This window comes from Lactuca saligna, chromosome 8 (assembly GCF_052625555.1).
Source record: "Lactuca saligna cultivar CGN05327 chromosome 8, ASM5262555v1, whole genome shotgun sequence".
Classification (NCBI taxonomy): Eukaryota; Viridiplantae; Streptophyta; class Magnoliopsida; order Asterales; family Asteraceae; genus Lactuca; species Lactuca saligna.
Window position 1 is genome coordinate 269,621,319 of NC_136424.1, and position 14,536 is coordinate 269,635,854.

At 35.2% G+C, this 14,536-nt stretch overlaps 1 protein-coding gene across 1 annotated transcript; it reads left to right on the forward strand.

Annotated features, from left to right (window-relative positions):
- The first annotated feature begins 49 nt into the window (after nucleotides 1–49).
- On the forward strand, nucleotides 50–1,839 carry LOC145012560 (RNA-binding (RRM/RBD/RNP motifs) family protein). The gene is made up of 3 exons (XM_078971360.1): nucleotides 50–717; nucleotides 883–1,090; nucleotides 1,178–1,839. The coding sequence occupies exons 1-3, from the start codon at nucleotides 207–209 to the stop codon at nucleotides 1,686–1,688; spliced, it is 1,230 nt and encodes a 409-aa protein (XP_078827486.1). The 5' UTR covers nucleotides 50–206; the 3' UTR covers nucleotides 1,689–1,839.
- The last annotated feature ends 12,697 nt before the right edge of the window (nucleotides 1,840–14,536 follow it).

Sequence of the window (14,536 nt, forward strand, 5' to 3'; positions counted from 1 at the left end):
TATTTTTTGAAATAGTGAAAAGTTAAAATGGTTTTATACCAATTTTCCTTTGCAAAACCGCAAATATCAATCCCTTGTTTGCAGAAAGGAGAGCATCGTTGTGTAGTTGTGTGAGTGTGTGTATATCCAAAACTACGCAGACCCTGCAAAATCCGTTTGATAATTGAATCCCTCGCAGCTCATCTTCTCAAATTCATCTACCAACAATGAACAATGGAGTACTCTTAAAACCGAATACTCTGTTCCAAATCCCCATCTCACCCACTTCCCTTCTTCTTCATTCCAACAAAACCCACCATTCTTTCTTCTCAATTCAACTTCCCAAACACAAGTTACTCTCGTTTCATGCCAAATTATCATCAGGATTTCCTGTTTTTGCCTCAAAAACCTCAATGAAAGTCGAAACTAGCATTCCTGAAACGGAGAATTCCGATTTCGAAGATGAATTTGATGAGGAATTCGAAGAAGACGACGAAGATGAAGTCGAAGACGAAGACGAAGAGATTTTTGTTCCGTTGAAGAACATGAGGCAATGGACCCGGAATAAACCACAAGGGTTTGGTGAAGGGAAAGAATACGATACGAGCGTTGAAGATAAATTACTTGAAGAATTGGAGCAGAGTAGGGTTGCTCAGCTTGCAAATGTCACTAACCTCAAGAAAAACCCCGCAGATGGAAACCCTAATTCTAAAAAAGAAAAGCTTCTGAAACAGAAAGGTTATTATATTCTCACTTGCTCGTCAATCTCCTCTTCCTCAAACCCCATAATTGCATAAAAACATAATCCCTTCATTGCAGGATATGCCTTTGACTTTAATTCACATTTTGTCAAAAAGATTGAATTTTTATATTCAAGCTTGATTTTGTTATCTTCTTTTTCAGTCCCTGAAGCCATTCCAAATGGAACCCGTGTGCGATTGATTAACCTTCCAAAGAAAAAGAACATTCATAGAGATTTACAAGCAGCTTTTAAACCGTTTTCTGGAATCATAAACATAATTCCAGCTGTTTTGGGGAACGAAAAGACCAGAGAACCTGTTTGCAAAGGCTTTGCTTTTGTTGATTTCAAGTCAGAGAAAGAGGCCAATAGGTACTTTTACTTACAATAAAATCAAAGAATTTTGACCTCAAATGTCAAACTTTTGAATCCTAAATTATGTGTTTCGACTTTTGACAGATTTGTGGACATTATTTCAACTGAGCCCATTACTTTTGGGAAGGTTGAGAAGCAAATCAGATGCGAGATAATGAAATCAACCTCTCCAAATCCACCTTCCATTAAAGCACCTGTTCATGGAACAAAAAACTCTCTTCCAATTACAAATCCCAGTGCTCTACTCCCCTCTTCAAATCCTGTGACTGAAACGCTATTGGATTCATACGTGGAGGATGCTGCTTTTGATACGTTCAAGAACATTGATGAAAATGAAGATGAATTTGTGAAATTTGATAACGTGATTCAAGAAAAAGAAAAGGAGATGGTTTCAGAGCCATTGAAGAAAGTTGGAGAAAAGGGGAAGAAGAAGAAGAAGAAGACAGTTAAAAAGAAAGTAGAGAATGTAACAAAACAGAATATTCCTGGATCTGCAAACAGGTTGAAGATGAAGGAGAAGGCTTTGCTTTCTGGTGTTTTCTCAAAATATGGTGGCAAATCTGCCATGGTTGCTAAAGGAACAGAGGTTGAGTGATAGAGAGTGAGAGATTTTGTTGTTTTTGTAATTTTTTTACTTAGAAGAATGAGACTAATAAGTGTTTTTGTAGTTCGAGTTATTAGTTTTTGATCTTCCATGTTTATGTTTCAAGGTTTTACCTCAAAGTTTATATATTTATATTTGAGTATATTACACGAATGGTCCCTATGGGTTGGGGTAATTAACGTGTTTGATCCCTAACTTATTTTTTTTAACTTGGAAAGTCCCTACTGTTTGTTTTTGTTACACGTTTGGTCCCTACTATTTGTTTTTGTTACGCGTTTGGTCCATGTCTTACATAAGTTAAACAGTAGGGACCTTCCGATTCAAAAAAATAAGTTAGAGATCAAACACGTAAATTACCTTAACCGTAGGGATCATTTGTGTAATATGCTCTTTATATTTTTAATCATCAGATAAAAGGTTTATCTCCTTGTCAATGGAAGATCAATCAATATACACATTCAATCCTAAACCTTTATATTTATAGCCATTGTTTATGTATGACTATTATGTATGTGTGTTTAGATTATCCATTAATTTTTTTTTCCAATAATATTTGTGTGTTTCAAAGTATGTTGTTATTTTTAGATAAAAATTAAAGTATATAGCTATTATTGTTTTCATGCGAATTTTGAGCTTATTTATGACCATAGCATGTTAAAATACGTCTTATTTTATATATATATATATATATATATATATATATATATATATATATATATATATATATATATATATATATATCATTTTAGATGATTTTGATCGAATACAATACCGTTTATAAAAATGAATTATCTCACTTATAATTTACATGGTTGAATAATTATATTATGGGGTGTTTGGGATTGTTTATTCAAAATAGCTTATGCTTTTTGTAAAAAAAAAAAAAAAGAAATTATTAGGTTATATTTCAAAGGTAACGTAAAATGACCATAAATACACCTTATATACTACTGTTTCTTTAAATTAAGGATAAAATTGTAATTTAGTTTTCATTTTTAACAAGGAGTTTCTAATAAGTTAAATAAATAAATAAATAAAAAAAAGCTTATCTCATATATATGTACCATACCGAAATTAACCTTTTTTTTTTTTTTTTTGCAGCTTAAACACTACTATATACTTATTACCGGTGTTATATAGAAATAAGCTGATAAACACATTTACTAAGCAATTAGAAACACCGCCTATATACTACACTTTAATCTCCAAAATGGATGAATTAAATATTGTTAGGAAGCGACTTTTATAAGACGGGTTAATATGGTAAATGGATAATAAACTATTTATTCTGTTTATGTAAAAGGTAACGTAGCAAGTAAATATTTTATTCTTAAGAACTTTATTTAAAATGCTATTTGGACTTGGAAAAATCAGGATGTTTTAATTAAAAATAATAAAGCCTTTGGGCCTGGACTACGAATTATGATTTATGAATCCTGATTTATCCATGATACTTTTAAATTTAATCCATGCACGAAAAATGAGTTTATGGACGAATATAATACTTCCATTTAATTTCTAGGTATTTAATTACGTACAAGAGGAAAATCCCACGTTTGGAAACTCCAAACCACGCACGACCCACAACCTACGGCGCTGCTTCTTCAGCCGTTGGACAACGCTTATTCAGCCGCCATTGCTTCATTCGCTTATTCTTCAACCCACTCTCAAAAGGTAACTCTAAATTTGATCTTTGATTCTGATTCTGTTAATTAATATGTATAATGTCTGTTGTTTTTTTTATTATGTTGTGCCTCAAGAACGAACCCAGTTTTAAGGTTCTAAGCGAACCAAAAATTTAAAGCCACTATAGGAAAATAAGTGAAAAAAAAAAAAAAGTCGAGAACATACTGCAGGGAGTCTCTGCACAAGTGGAATGAGCTGATTAAGAAGATTCCATAGCAACAAGCTTTTTTCTACATCCCTTGTGAATTCAGAAACTAGACTAATTGGCTTTGCTTTTCTATGACGACCAATAGCTACTACTAATATTTGTGGAGGTTTGCATAATTTTTTAGTGTTCTCTAAAGTGTCAGATGGTTTCTCATTTCTTGTCAATGCCACACTAAGGGCTATTACACAATATATAACATCCATTGAAAGACGAGTAAGTAACTCAAACCCACCTACAAAGTACTACAAAACAAATATCAAGCGTAAACATTGGAAAATCTAGCTAAATCTGAGAAGGATGTCGTGATGGGTGATGCATGTGCACAAATTCTCTTTGAGTCCAATATACCTCCCACTGTTGATTAGAGAAAATAGATGGGTGATGCATGTGCACAAATTCTCTTTGAGTCCAATATACCTATCCTTTATCCCAGTAATAATAAAAAGCAAAAGTAAACAACTTGTTCTTCATTCATGATATATCGGTGTTGTTAGAAACAACATAATGGTTCTTCATTCTTTACCATAATATCATAAAGTAATTTTGCTTTAAAACACTACAAGAAAAATCCTAAATAGCTACGGAAAGTTGCTACAAAATCAAAATTTGTAGCTATTATATTACGGAATGTGCTACAAAATGGTTTTTCATAGTTATTTTGCTATGGAAATGGCTACGGAGTTACATTCCGTAGCTAAATTAAAAATAATTACAAAATGTTACTACGCAATCAAAATTTGTAGATATTTTACTACAGAATACGCTACAGAATGGATGACCGTAGCTATTTTTCGACGAAAATGGCTATGGAGTTGTATTTCTGTAGCTAAATCTCGAATTGTTGCTACAAAATTAAAATTTGTAGCTATTTTACTACGTAATATACTACAAGGTTGTTGGTTGTAGGTAGTTTGCTATAGAACTTGTTACATAATCTATTTTCGTAGTTAGTTGGCTATACAAATCGGTTACAAAATAAAAAATCCGTAACTAGTTGGCAACACAATAGAAATTTGTTGATATTTTGTGACAAAAATTTGCTACACACTAAAAATCTATAGCTAATCTACAATGGAACTTGTAACGGAAATGTTAATTGTTGTTATTTGTGAATCTAAGTTGTTTTTGAATTTGGAAAATAGCTACAAAATTTGAATCCGTAGCTATGTGGCTACGGAATATTCCGTAGTCAACTAGCTACGGAATATGCTTCCGTAGTAAAAAACAGAAAAATATTTTACCAACAAAAATATATTATTGATTTTAATCGTGTTTTGATTTATAATTATAATTTAATTATGATTAATAAATCTCTTTACGTATTTTTATAAGTTTTTTATTTATTCTTATTATCATTATTTTGTTATAATATTATTTTTAATAGGAATAGGCTTTGCGAATTTCAAAAGGACAAGGGTTATAAGTGCATGTTTTCCTTTTTGTTAGATCCAAATCTTTTCACGGTTCCCCAAGTTAGATGGCTAGAATAAAATCACCCATAGTTTCAACAAAGTTCTGATGCCGTCGACTACTACCGACATTACACAAATCTCCGACGGTGTAATTAGGCATAATTGTTCAACAACAGTGTACTGATTCGTTGCACGACCTTCCCGATTCGGCGTTAAGATGCAATCCCGACCACGAAGAAAGCAAGAAATTTGGAGTTCTGAGGGAAAGTGAGTTAGCATCTAACACGATGATGGCCGGTTTTGCTTATTGATGCAACAGTGCTACTTCTTTTCAAGGCTTTGGAATTTGGCTGGATATCGAGTACGATCAAATCTGGACTTGGTATTCATGAAAAAAAAAAAAAGCTAATGTAGTAGTATCCTGGCTAAGAAATCGGAGGGAACTTAAATCATCTAAGATGCTCCATGTAAGTCACTCATAATATCTTCTAGCGTTTGAATTGCATTTATTATGATTATATACGTGTAGGTCTTGTTCCTTGAGCAAAGTTTGATTGATTTAATGAGTACAAGTTCTTTCTCGCTTTGGCTGGATTGGTAAAAGGCTGGAATTTTTTCTAGATTAGTAATATGAACAATCCATGGTAAAAATCAATGATTAAATTGTGAAACTCTTTAGTTCATGTTTACTAAATTACGACCTCAAAGTTAATGGTGGTAACGTTATTCTGACTAGAGCATTAAGATGAATATGAACATATATGCCTCTCCCAAACTCTATGAATCTGGATTATATCATTTTTAAATTGATAGTATGAATATGATGGGTAAAATTCAACGCATGAATTAATATAAAAAAATAAAAAAAGAAGAAGAAGAAGAACAATATTGACAAGCTAGAAAAGATGATATGAATATAATGATATGGCATACTATTACTAGCTATGACTAATTAGCAATGAAAGAATAGAGTTAGGGTTTGGGAACAAATTGTAATTAGGATTTAGTATGCCTTCTTTTATTCAGCTTTGCAATAGATTGGAAGGACATTTCTATTCACTTTATGACAAACTTTCATATATGGTATCGGGTTGCTTAAAGATTCCACCTCTTGAAGAACTTCAACATATGGACTAACAACATCAAATGAAGACAAAACTTTCATAAAAACATGAAAAAGTATCGTTTCTACTTTCACATTTGGTAGTGGGATGATCTTTATCACCCGATTGGGGTGTCAAATGCCTCACTTGAAAAGGTATTTACTCTGCATATTAATATGCATAATTTGAATTAATTTATGGGTAATTAATTTTAATGATATCACACTTACATATAGGTATGTATTTTGGGACGAAACTACCCTTGCAACATAGGAAGCCCATGGACATATATTTAATGAGGAAGATTTATTGGAAAGTGGCAGATTGTGATTGTTAGAAATCTTCCCTTCATATATCAGAGATTGATTGGAAGAACCTCAAAGGTAAAAAACTTGTTTCTTAGTTACTTTGAATTATATTCCAATACAATTAATAATAATAAAGTTCTGACAGTGTTTTCATAATCTGTTTCCATTATGATCTATTTCTATTAGGGATGTTCCATTAAACACTATGACACAACTTGGGCTTTAATTCTCTTTAAACAATTACACTTTAGATCTAGATTTTTTTCACATATAATTTCAATCTTGAAGTCTCTTAATCATCCATAAATCATTATGATTTCATGTTCCATCATGCTTTATGTTCATTTTGATGCGTTGGTATTATCTTTATATAAGACATTGTAGCTTGTATGATGCGATAAATGGATCATTCAAACCATTGAAATATGCTTTACATGTTTCCTCTTGAATAGTTATTATCTCACAAGATATAATTATTAGTTCTTCTGAAAGGGTAAAGTTTACGAGGGGTAAAACTTAAAAGGGTTAAGTTGCTTTAAGGATTAACATTACACATGTCCTGAAACTTTTTCTTTACTTTACGGGCCAAATTGGCCCCCAAATGGCAAGGGTAATTAATAATGAACTTTAATCATGATACTCTTATTCCAAAGCTTTTGCCACTAAGAATAGGGGAAATGCATATTTCACTTACCTTTTCGAAATCTTTTGTTTATAACTTCATTTCAATAATCTTTGATCTCATCTTTTATTGTTTTTTTTCATATATTCAACCGTTCATTTTTTCCATGTGTAGGCACACTATTTTGTAACCATGTTCGTGTCCATGCAATGGATGTAGTCATGGCTTGTTGGGAGCTAGAAAAAATCTCTATAAAGCTTAACAGGTAATCACTCGTTACCACACAATCCCATTAGCTAATGGTAAAAATTAAAGAAAAGAAAGTCGAACTATAATATTCAATTTAATAATTTTTGTTATATTGGTTTCTTGGAAATAGGTAGCAATATAAATAATAAGATCATAAACAACTCCTGCCACTACCATTACAAAATTCCATTATGCAAATTTGGTTTTTTTGCAATCAACTGTGATTATATTGCAGATACGAAAGCACACAAAAACTTAAATATCTGAATCTTTATTTATTAGATTACCTTTTATAATAGACAATCAAGTTTTGTTTTATAAAAACAAGTTAATATCTAGGTGTCTAGGATCATTGTATTGTCATTTTGTTTTAACTTTATTTCAAATCCTGTTGGCAATATGCTAACGTTGAATTTGATGGTGCTCAAAAGGTGATTCATTTTGTGTCTTGTGTATATGGTAATAGTGTATCAAATAGAAGAGTTGGATTGTTTTTTCTATTTTTTGTTCATTTCCAGATTTTAAATCTCTAGTTGATCAAAAACTAGAGATATAATGGGATTTCATACAAGAGATTTTAATGTTAATCAAGTTGTTTATAAATTTGATTTTGCAGGTTGTGCCATTTTTGTTCAACATTTGTGGCTGTTTGTGTGTTTGTGGTGGTTCCAATTTGAACTGTGCGACAATATTTGTAATGAATATTTAGGTTTGATGATTAGGGAACTATGTAAAAGGATTTTCAGTTATGTAATATATCTATAAAAATCTATGTAACTATTAAAATTATATTTTATTGCATTTTTATATATTTCAATGAATATTATAAATGGAAATTGGATTTTCTTGAATATTTTTATTGTTATGAATTTGCTTTGGAACCTGTTTTTGCTATGGAACAACTGGCTATGAAATTTGAAACATTACAAATAGCTATGAAATTTGTTACTGAAAAATTAGCTACAGAATTTGCTACGGAACAAATGACTATGAAATTTGTTACGGAACAAATGGCTACGGAATTTGCTACGGAACAAACGGATACGGAATTTGTTACGGAATAAACGGCTACGGAATTTGTTACGGAACAACAGCTACAGAATTTGCTACGGAACAAACGGCTATGGAATTTGCTACGCAACAAATGGCTACGGAATTTGCTACGTACCTCATAGCAAAAATGTTATGGAACTATAATTATGTAGCTAAACAGTTTGCTACAAGAAATATACCTACGGAATCTCATTGACAAATTCCGTAGCAACTTTTGTAGTTATTCAGGTTTAGCTACAGAATTTTAGCTTTTAGCTACGGAATTTTTTCGTAGCTAAATCGAACTTTTCTTGTAGTGTAAAGAACTTCATATTGAAAGAGTCAACTAAGAAGAATCAACTCCTGGTTATTTTTTATTGACTCCTTACTTCTTATTCTTAATGATTGAGACCACGAACAATAAAGAAATTAAGTACATCTGCTTTTTCGATGTAACATTACTAATTTCAATTAATTGAGTTTGGTTTAATTCAAATTGAAAGAGAAATAGCATTTAGACACTTGTATTTACATGTTCAATCTTGGGAATCATAATTACATCCAGAGACCCTTCATTTTTAGCTCCATCCCTAACATATATTTGTGAAGAAGTTGCAACAAGTTCTCCAATGAAACTACATAAAAAACAGTCATATTATTCAAATCAAAACTTCAACATTGTTTATAATAATCTCTGATGACTACCTACTTAAGATAAAAAAAAAAAAAATTAGCACAAAGAAAGGGGATAATAATCTGCTAACACAAGAAAGATATGTTAGAATGGGAAGGGTAATTCAGTAATCTTTTATTTAGTATGCACGTTGTGTTAGGGAGAATAAATCAAAAGGCACATGGTATTGATTACCTGGTCTTTAGCTAGTTCAGTTAGTTCCTACTTTCATGCTAATTTTTTTGTTTAAATAGCTTAGTTGTGTACGTGATTGAAATATCACTTTCCTTTCCAATTTCAAGATAATAAGAAATTCCTTTCAAGCTTTGGCACATCTCTGTTTTTCCAGATTACCAAAATAAACTAAACTTTCCAATATTGCCCCCCTCTCTATATTTGTCCCCTGCACAGGTTACTTTCTTGTCCCTGGTTCCAACTTTAGTATAAAGCTCCAACACATGGTATCAGAGCGAATCCTGGTATATGCCCAAGTACCAATCCCAAGAAGAAATGACAGGATCCAGTGGTAATGGCGAAAAAGACAATCAGATCACTCTACACTATCCCATGCTGTCAAAGACGAACTACGGAGCCTGGGCAATCAAAATGAAGGTGTTTATGCAGGCTCATGGTGTATGGGAGGCGGTGGAGCCCAGAACTGCAAACACAGCTGTTGACACAAAGAAAGATAAGATGGCGTTAGCAGCAATTTACCAGGGGATACCAGAAGATTTGTTGATGTCATTAGCTGAAAAGAAAACGGCCAAAGAGACATGGGAGGCTTTGAAAACAAGATTTGTAGGGGTAGATAGGGTAAGAACTGCAAGAATACAAACTCTAAAGGCTGAGTTTGAGTCACTCACCATGAAAGAATCGGAAGGAGTGGATGAGTTTGCTGCAAAAGTAGATAATCTTGTGAGTTCAATGCGCACCCTGGGTGATACGGTAGATGAAGCCTATGTGGTGAAGAAACTGCTTAGGGCTGTATCAACCAAATTTCTGCAATTAGCCTCAACCCTGGAACAATTTGGAAATCTAGAAGAAATGACATAGGAGGAAGTAATTGGAAGGTTAAAAGCACATGAAGAAAGAATGAAAGGCCATATCGAAAGTGATGATCGAAAACTCCTCTTGACACACCAAGAATGGGCAGAGAGAAACAAGAAGAAAAGTGAAGGAGACTCCAAATCCAAGTCGCAAATAGGAGGGTTTGGCGGCTCTCGAGGACAAGGCAGAGGTAGGGGAAGAGGTAGAGGCCGTGGGGGTCGTGGAAGAGGAGGTCCACGAGAAGGCAACAATGGGGCATCTAGCAGTAAAGATAAGAGCAACATTCAGTGCTACAACTGCCAAGAACTTGGGCATTATGCAGCTGAATGGACAAACCCAAGAAAGGAAAGGGCCCATGAGAACAACCTCATCCAAGAAGACAACGTACCTGCTCTTCTGCTGATGTCCCTGGAAAACAGACAAGAGAAGGGTGAGGTGTTCTTATATGAAGAGAATGTGCATCCGAAATTAAAAACAAAAGGTGAAGTGTCAGGTCAATCAAGGATATGGTACCTTGATACAGGGGAAAGTAATCATATGACCGGTGATGAAGGAAAGTTCCATAACCTGAACAAAGAAATACAAGGTTATGTTAAATTTGGAGATGAATCCAGGGTCCGAATCAAGGGCAAAGGGTCGATAGATTTTCAATGTAAAAATGGTGAAATAAGAAGACTGGAAGAGGTGTACTATATACCAGATCTCTGCAGCAACATTATCAGTCTTGGGCAGTTGTCCGAAGGAGGAGATGAAATCAAGATAAAAGAGCCATTCTTGTGGGTCCATGATAAAGCTGGAAGATTGCTAATGAAGGTGCAGAAGTCCATAAATCGTCTCTACAAAATAGAGCTTGAAGAGGTTAATACAAGATGTTTAGTTGCTGAGATTAAAGACCCAACATGGCTATGGCACACAAGGTTAGGACATGTCAATTTTACCTCGTTAAAAATGATGGATGATAGAGGTTTGATTGAGGGAATTCCCAAGATAGTGATCCCATCTAAACCCTGTGAAGGATGTCTCATGGGGAAGCAAACAAGGTTCCCATTCCCCACGTGTACAAGTTTCAGGGCAAAGAGAAAGTTAGAACTCGTACATGGAGACATGTGTGGTCCGGTTTCACCACCAACACCAGCTGGGAACAGGTATTTCTTGCTATTGGTGGACGATTACAGCAAGGTAATGTGGGTATACCTGCTGAAAACAAAAGATGAGGCATTTCAGACTTTCAAGAGTTTTAGAACAACAGTTGAAGTAGAAACAGGAGAGAAACTGAAGATGTTTAGAACAGATCGGGGAGGAGAATTTCTCTCAAATTAATTCACCAAGTATTGTGAAGAGACTGGAGTCAACCGCCATTATACCTCACCCTACTCCCCACAACAGAACGGGGTAGTAGAGAGGAGGAATCGAACAGTCTTAGAGATGGTTAGAAGTTGCTTGAAAACAATGAAGTTACCTGATGTATTATGGGGAGAAGCAGTGAGCCATGTCGTTTACATCTTGAATCGAGTGAGTTCTAAGGCCCTCAAAGAAATCACACCGTATGAGATGTGGACGGAAAGAAAGCCAAATGTTAGTCATCTAAGGGTCTTTGGGTGTATCGCGCACATGAAGATAGCCAAGAATTACTTAAAGAAACTAGACGACAGAAGCAAGAGGGTAGTATACTTGGGAACGGAAAAAGGATCGAAAGCTCACAGGTTGTTGGATCCTGATACGGGATCGATATATGTTAGTAGGGATGTGGTGTTCGAAGAAGATCAAACCTGGAATTGGGGGGAGAAAGCCAAAATTAAAGCAATTCCAGGAATGACCTTCACGATGGAAGGATTTGTTTTTGACAATTTGGGTGAGACTGAAGTCAGAGACAATGAAATGCAAGATGATGATAGTGATCCGGATCCATACACTCCTCAATATGGTGTTGGGTCAATCGGGTCAACCAATTATAATGATCGGAGCGAAAGTGAACAATCCAACAACCCACCACAAGGAAGCCCACTTAGTACACAACCCGGCAGCCCACAAAGTGTTCAGCCCATTTCACCAACAACTCCAACTCCTACGACGCAAGTTACGTCTCCTAACACTGCCTCCAGCTCTACAGGGGGTGGCGCTCCGAAAAGATATCGACTACTTACAGAACTATACGAGAATACTGAAGAAATCCAACTGCCTCTCGAAGAGCTGATGATGATTCGCAACGAGGGAGAACCGAACTCATATCAAGAGGCGAAGATTAGAACCGAGTGGGTCAGTGCAATGAAGGAAGAGTTGGCATCAATTGAAAGAAATAAGACATGGACCTTGGTTGATCTTCCAAAAGGGCGAAAAGCGATTGGCCTAAAATGGGTTTATAAGGTAAAAAGAGAACCGGATGGGAGAATCGCAAAGTACAAGGCGAGAATTGTAGCAAAGGGATACGTACAGAAATAGGGCATTGATTATGAGGAAGTGTTTGCTCCAGTAGCCAGAATCGAAACAGTACGTGTAATCTTGGCTCTTACAGGATCAAGTGGATGGTGGGTGCATCACCTAGATGTGAAATCGGCCTTCTTGAATGGAAGGTTGAATGAAGAAGTGTATGTGTTGCAACCTGAAGGCTTCGAGAAAAAGGGAGAAGAAGGCAAGGTATACAAGCTCTCAAAGGCCCTGTATAGACTAAAACAAGCTCCCAGAGCTTGGAATGCATGTCTGGATAAGTACTTAAAAAGCCTCGGGTTCACAAGGTGTTGTCAAGAATACTCTGTGTATACAAGAAAGAAGATGGGCAACACTCTAATAGTGGGAGTATACGTGGATGATTTGCTAGTCACATGTAGTTATCCCAGAGATGTGAAGGAATTCAAAGGTGAAATGAAGGCTAAGTTTGAAATCTTGGGCTATTGAATTATCATCTGGGAATTAAGGTCAGCCAAGATGAGACTGGAATCACTTTGAAGCAAGAGGCATATGCTAAGAACATCTTGAACAAGACGCGCATGATGGAGTGTAATGCAACAAGAACCCCCATGGAACACAAGTTAAAACTGCTCAAAGATGAAAAAGGAGAACTAGTGGATCCTACAGAGTATATAAGCATAGTTGGTGCACTCAGGTACCTCACACACACGACCTGATCTCTCATTCTCAGTTAGTGTAGTTAGTCATTTCATGGAAAGACCAACTCTCAAACACCTCCAAGCTGTAAAAGCAATTCTTAGATATATCAAAGGTACCTCAAACTATGGATTGAAGTATACCAAAGGAGAGAAGCAGGTCAGCCTCACTGGATATTCTGATAGTGATTTTGGAAAGGACATGGAAGATGGGAAGAGTACAGGAGGAATAGCATTTTACATGAATGGAAACCTAGTGACATGGGCATCACAAAAGCAAAGGAGTGTGGCTTTGTCATCCTGTGAAGCAGAATTTATGGCTGCAACTCAGGCAGTCTATCAAGGCATATGGCTTCGCAGACTCCTTGCTGAAATCACTGGACAAAAGGTACCCCCAATTGACTTGTTTGTGGACAATAAGTCAGCTCTTGACTTAATGAAAAATCCAGTTTTCCATGGGCGTAGCAAACACATCAACATAAGGTATCACTTTATAAGAGAATGTGTAGAGGATGGGGAAATTGTGGTCAGTCATGTGTGTGGGACAAAACAGAGAGCAGATATCCTTACAAAGTCAATGGCAAGAGTAAAGTATGAAGAAATGAGAGACTTGATTGGAGTAAAGATTCTGAATTAGGGGGAGAATGTTAGAATGAGAAGGGTAATTCAGTAATCTTTTATTTAGTATGCACGTTGTGTTAGGGAGAATAAATCAAAAGGCACATGGTATTGATTACCTGGTCTTTAGCTAGTTCAGTTAGTTCCTACTTTCATGCTAATTTTTTTGTTTAAATAGCTTAGCTGTGTACGTGATTGAAATATCACTTTCCTTTCCGATTTCAAGATAATAAGAAAAGCCTTTCAAGCTTTGGCACATCTTTGTTTTTCCAGATTACCAAAATAAACTAAACTTTCCAGTATTGCCCCTCTCTCTATATTTGTCCCCTGCACAGGTTACTTTCTTGTCCCTGGTTCCAGCTTTAGTATAAAGCTCCAACAAGATAATAACTTACTCACAAGCGGATTAGGAGGGTTGAACAGTCAAGAATCAATCAGAGGAAGAAGAATAAAATCAAGAATCTATAAATATTCAATCGAGATTGGTAATGGCATCTGCAGAGAATCGAAAATCAGAGAATGTGAAGGAAGATCGGAAGAAGAACAATCGCTTACGGCTCACTTGACTGGTGATTTTTGTGGCATGTGTGAATGGAGAAAGAAGAATAAGGGTTAAGTGGGCCCCTTGGAATTGGGGGCCCTAAGCCATTTCTTAGTTAATTTAAAGGTAAAGCCGGGTTGAGAACGAAAACTATATCTTTAGTTAACTTTCATCCCAAAGTACGTAATTAAACCAACAAATTATTGTTTAGTTCCTTCAAAGTTACGTAACTTCATGAA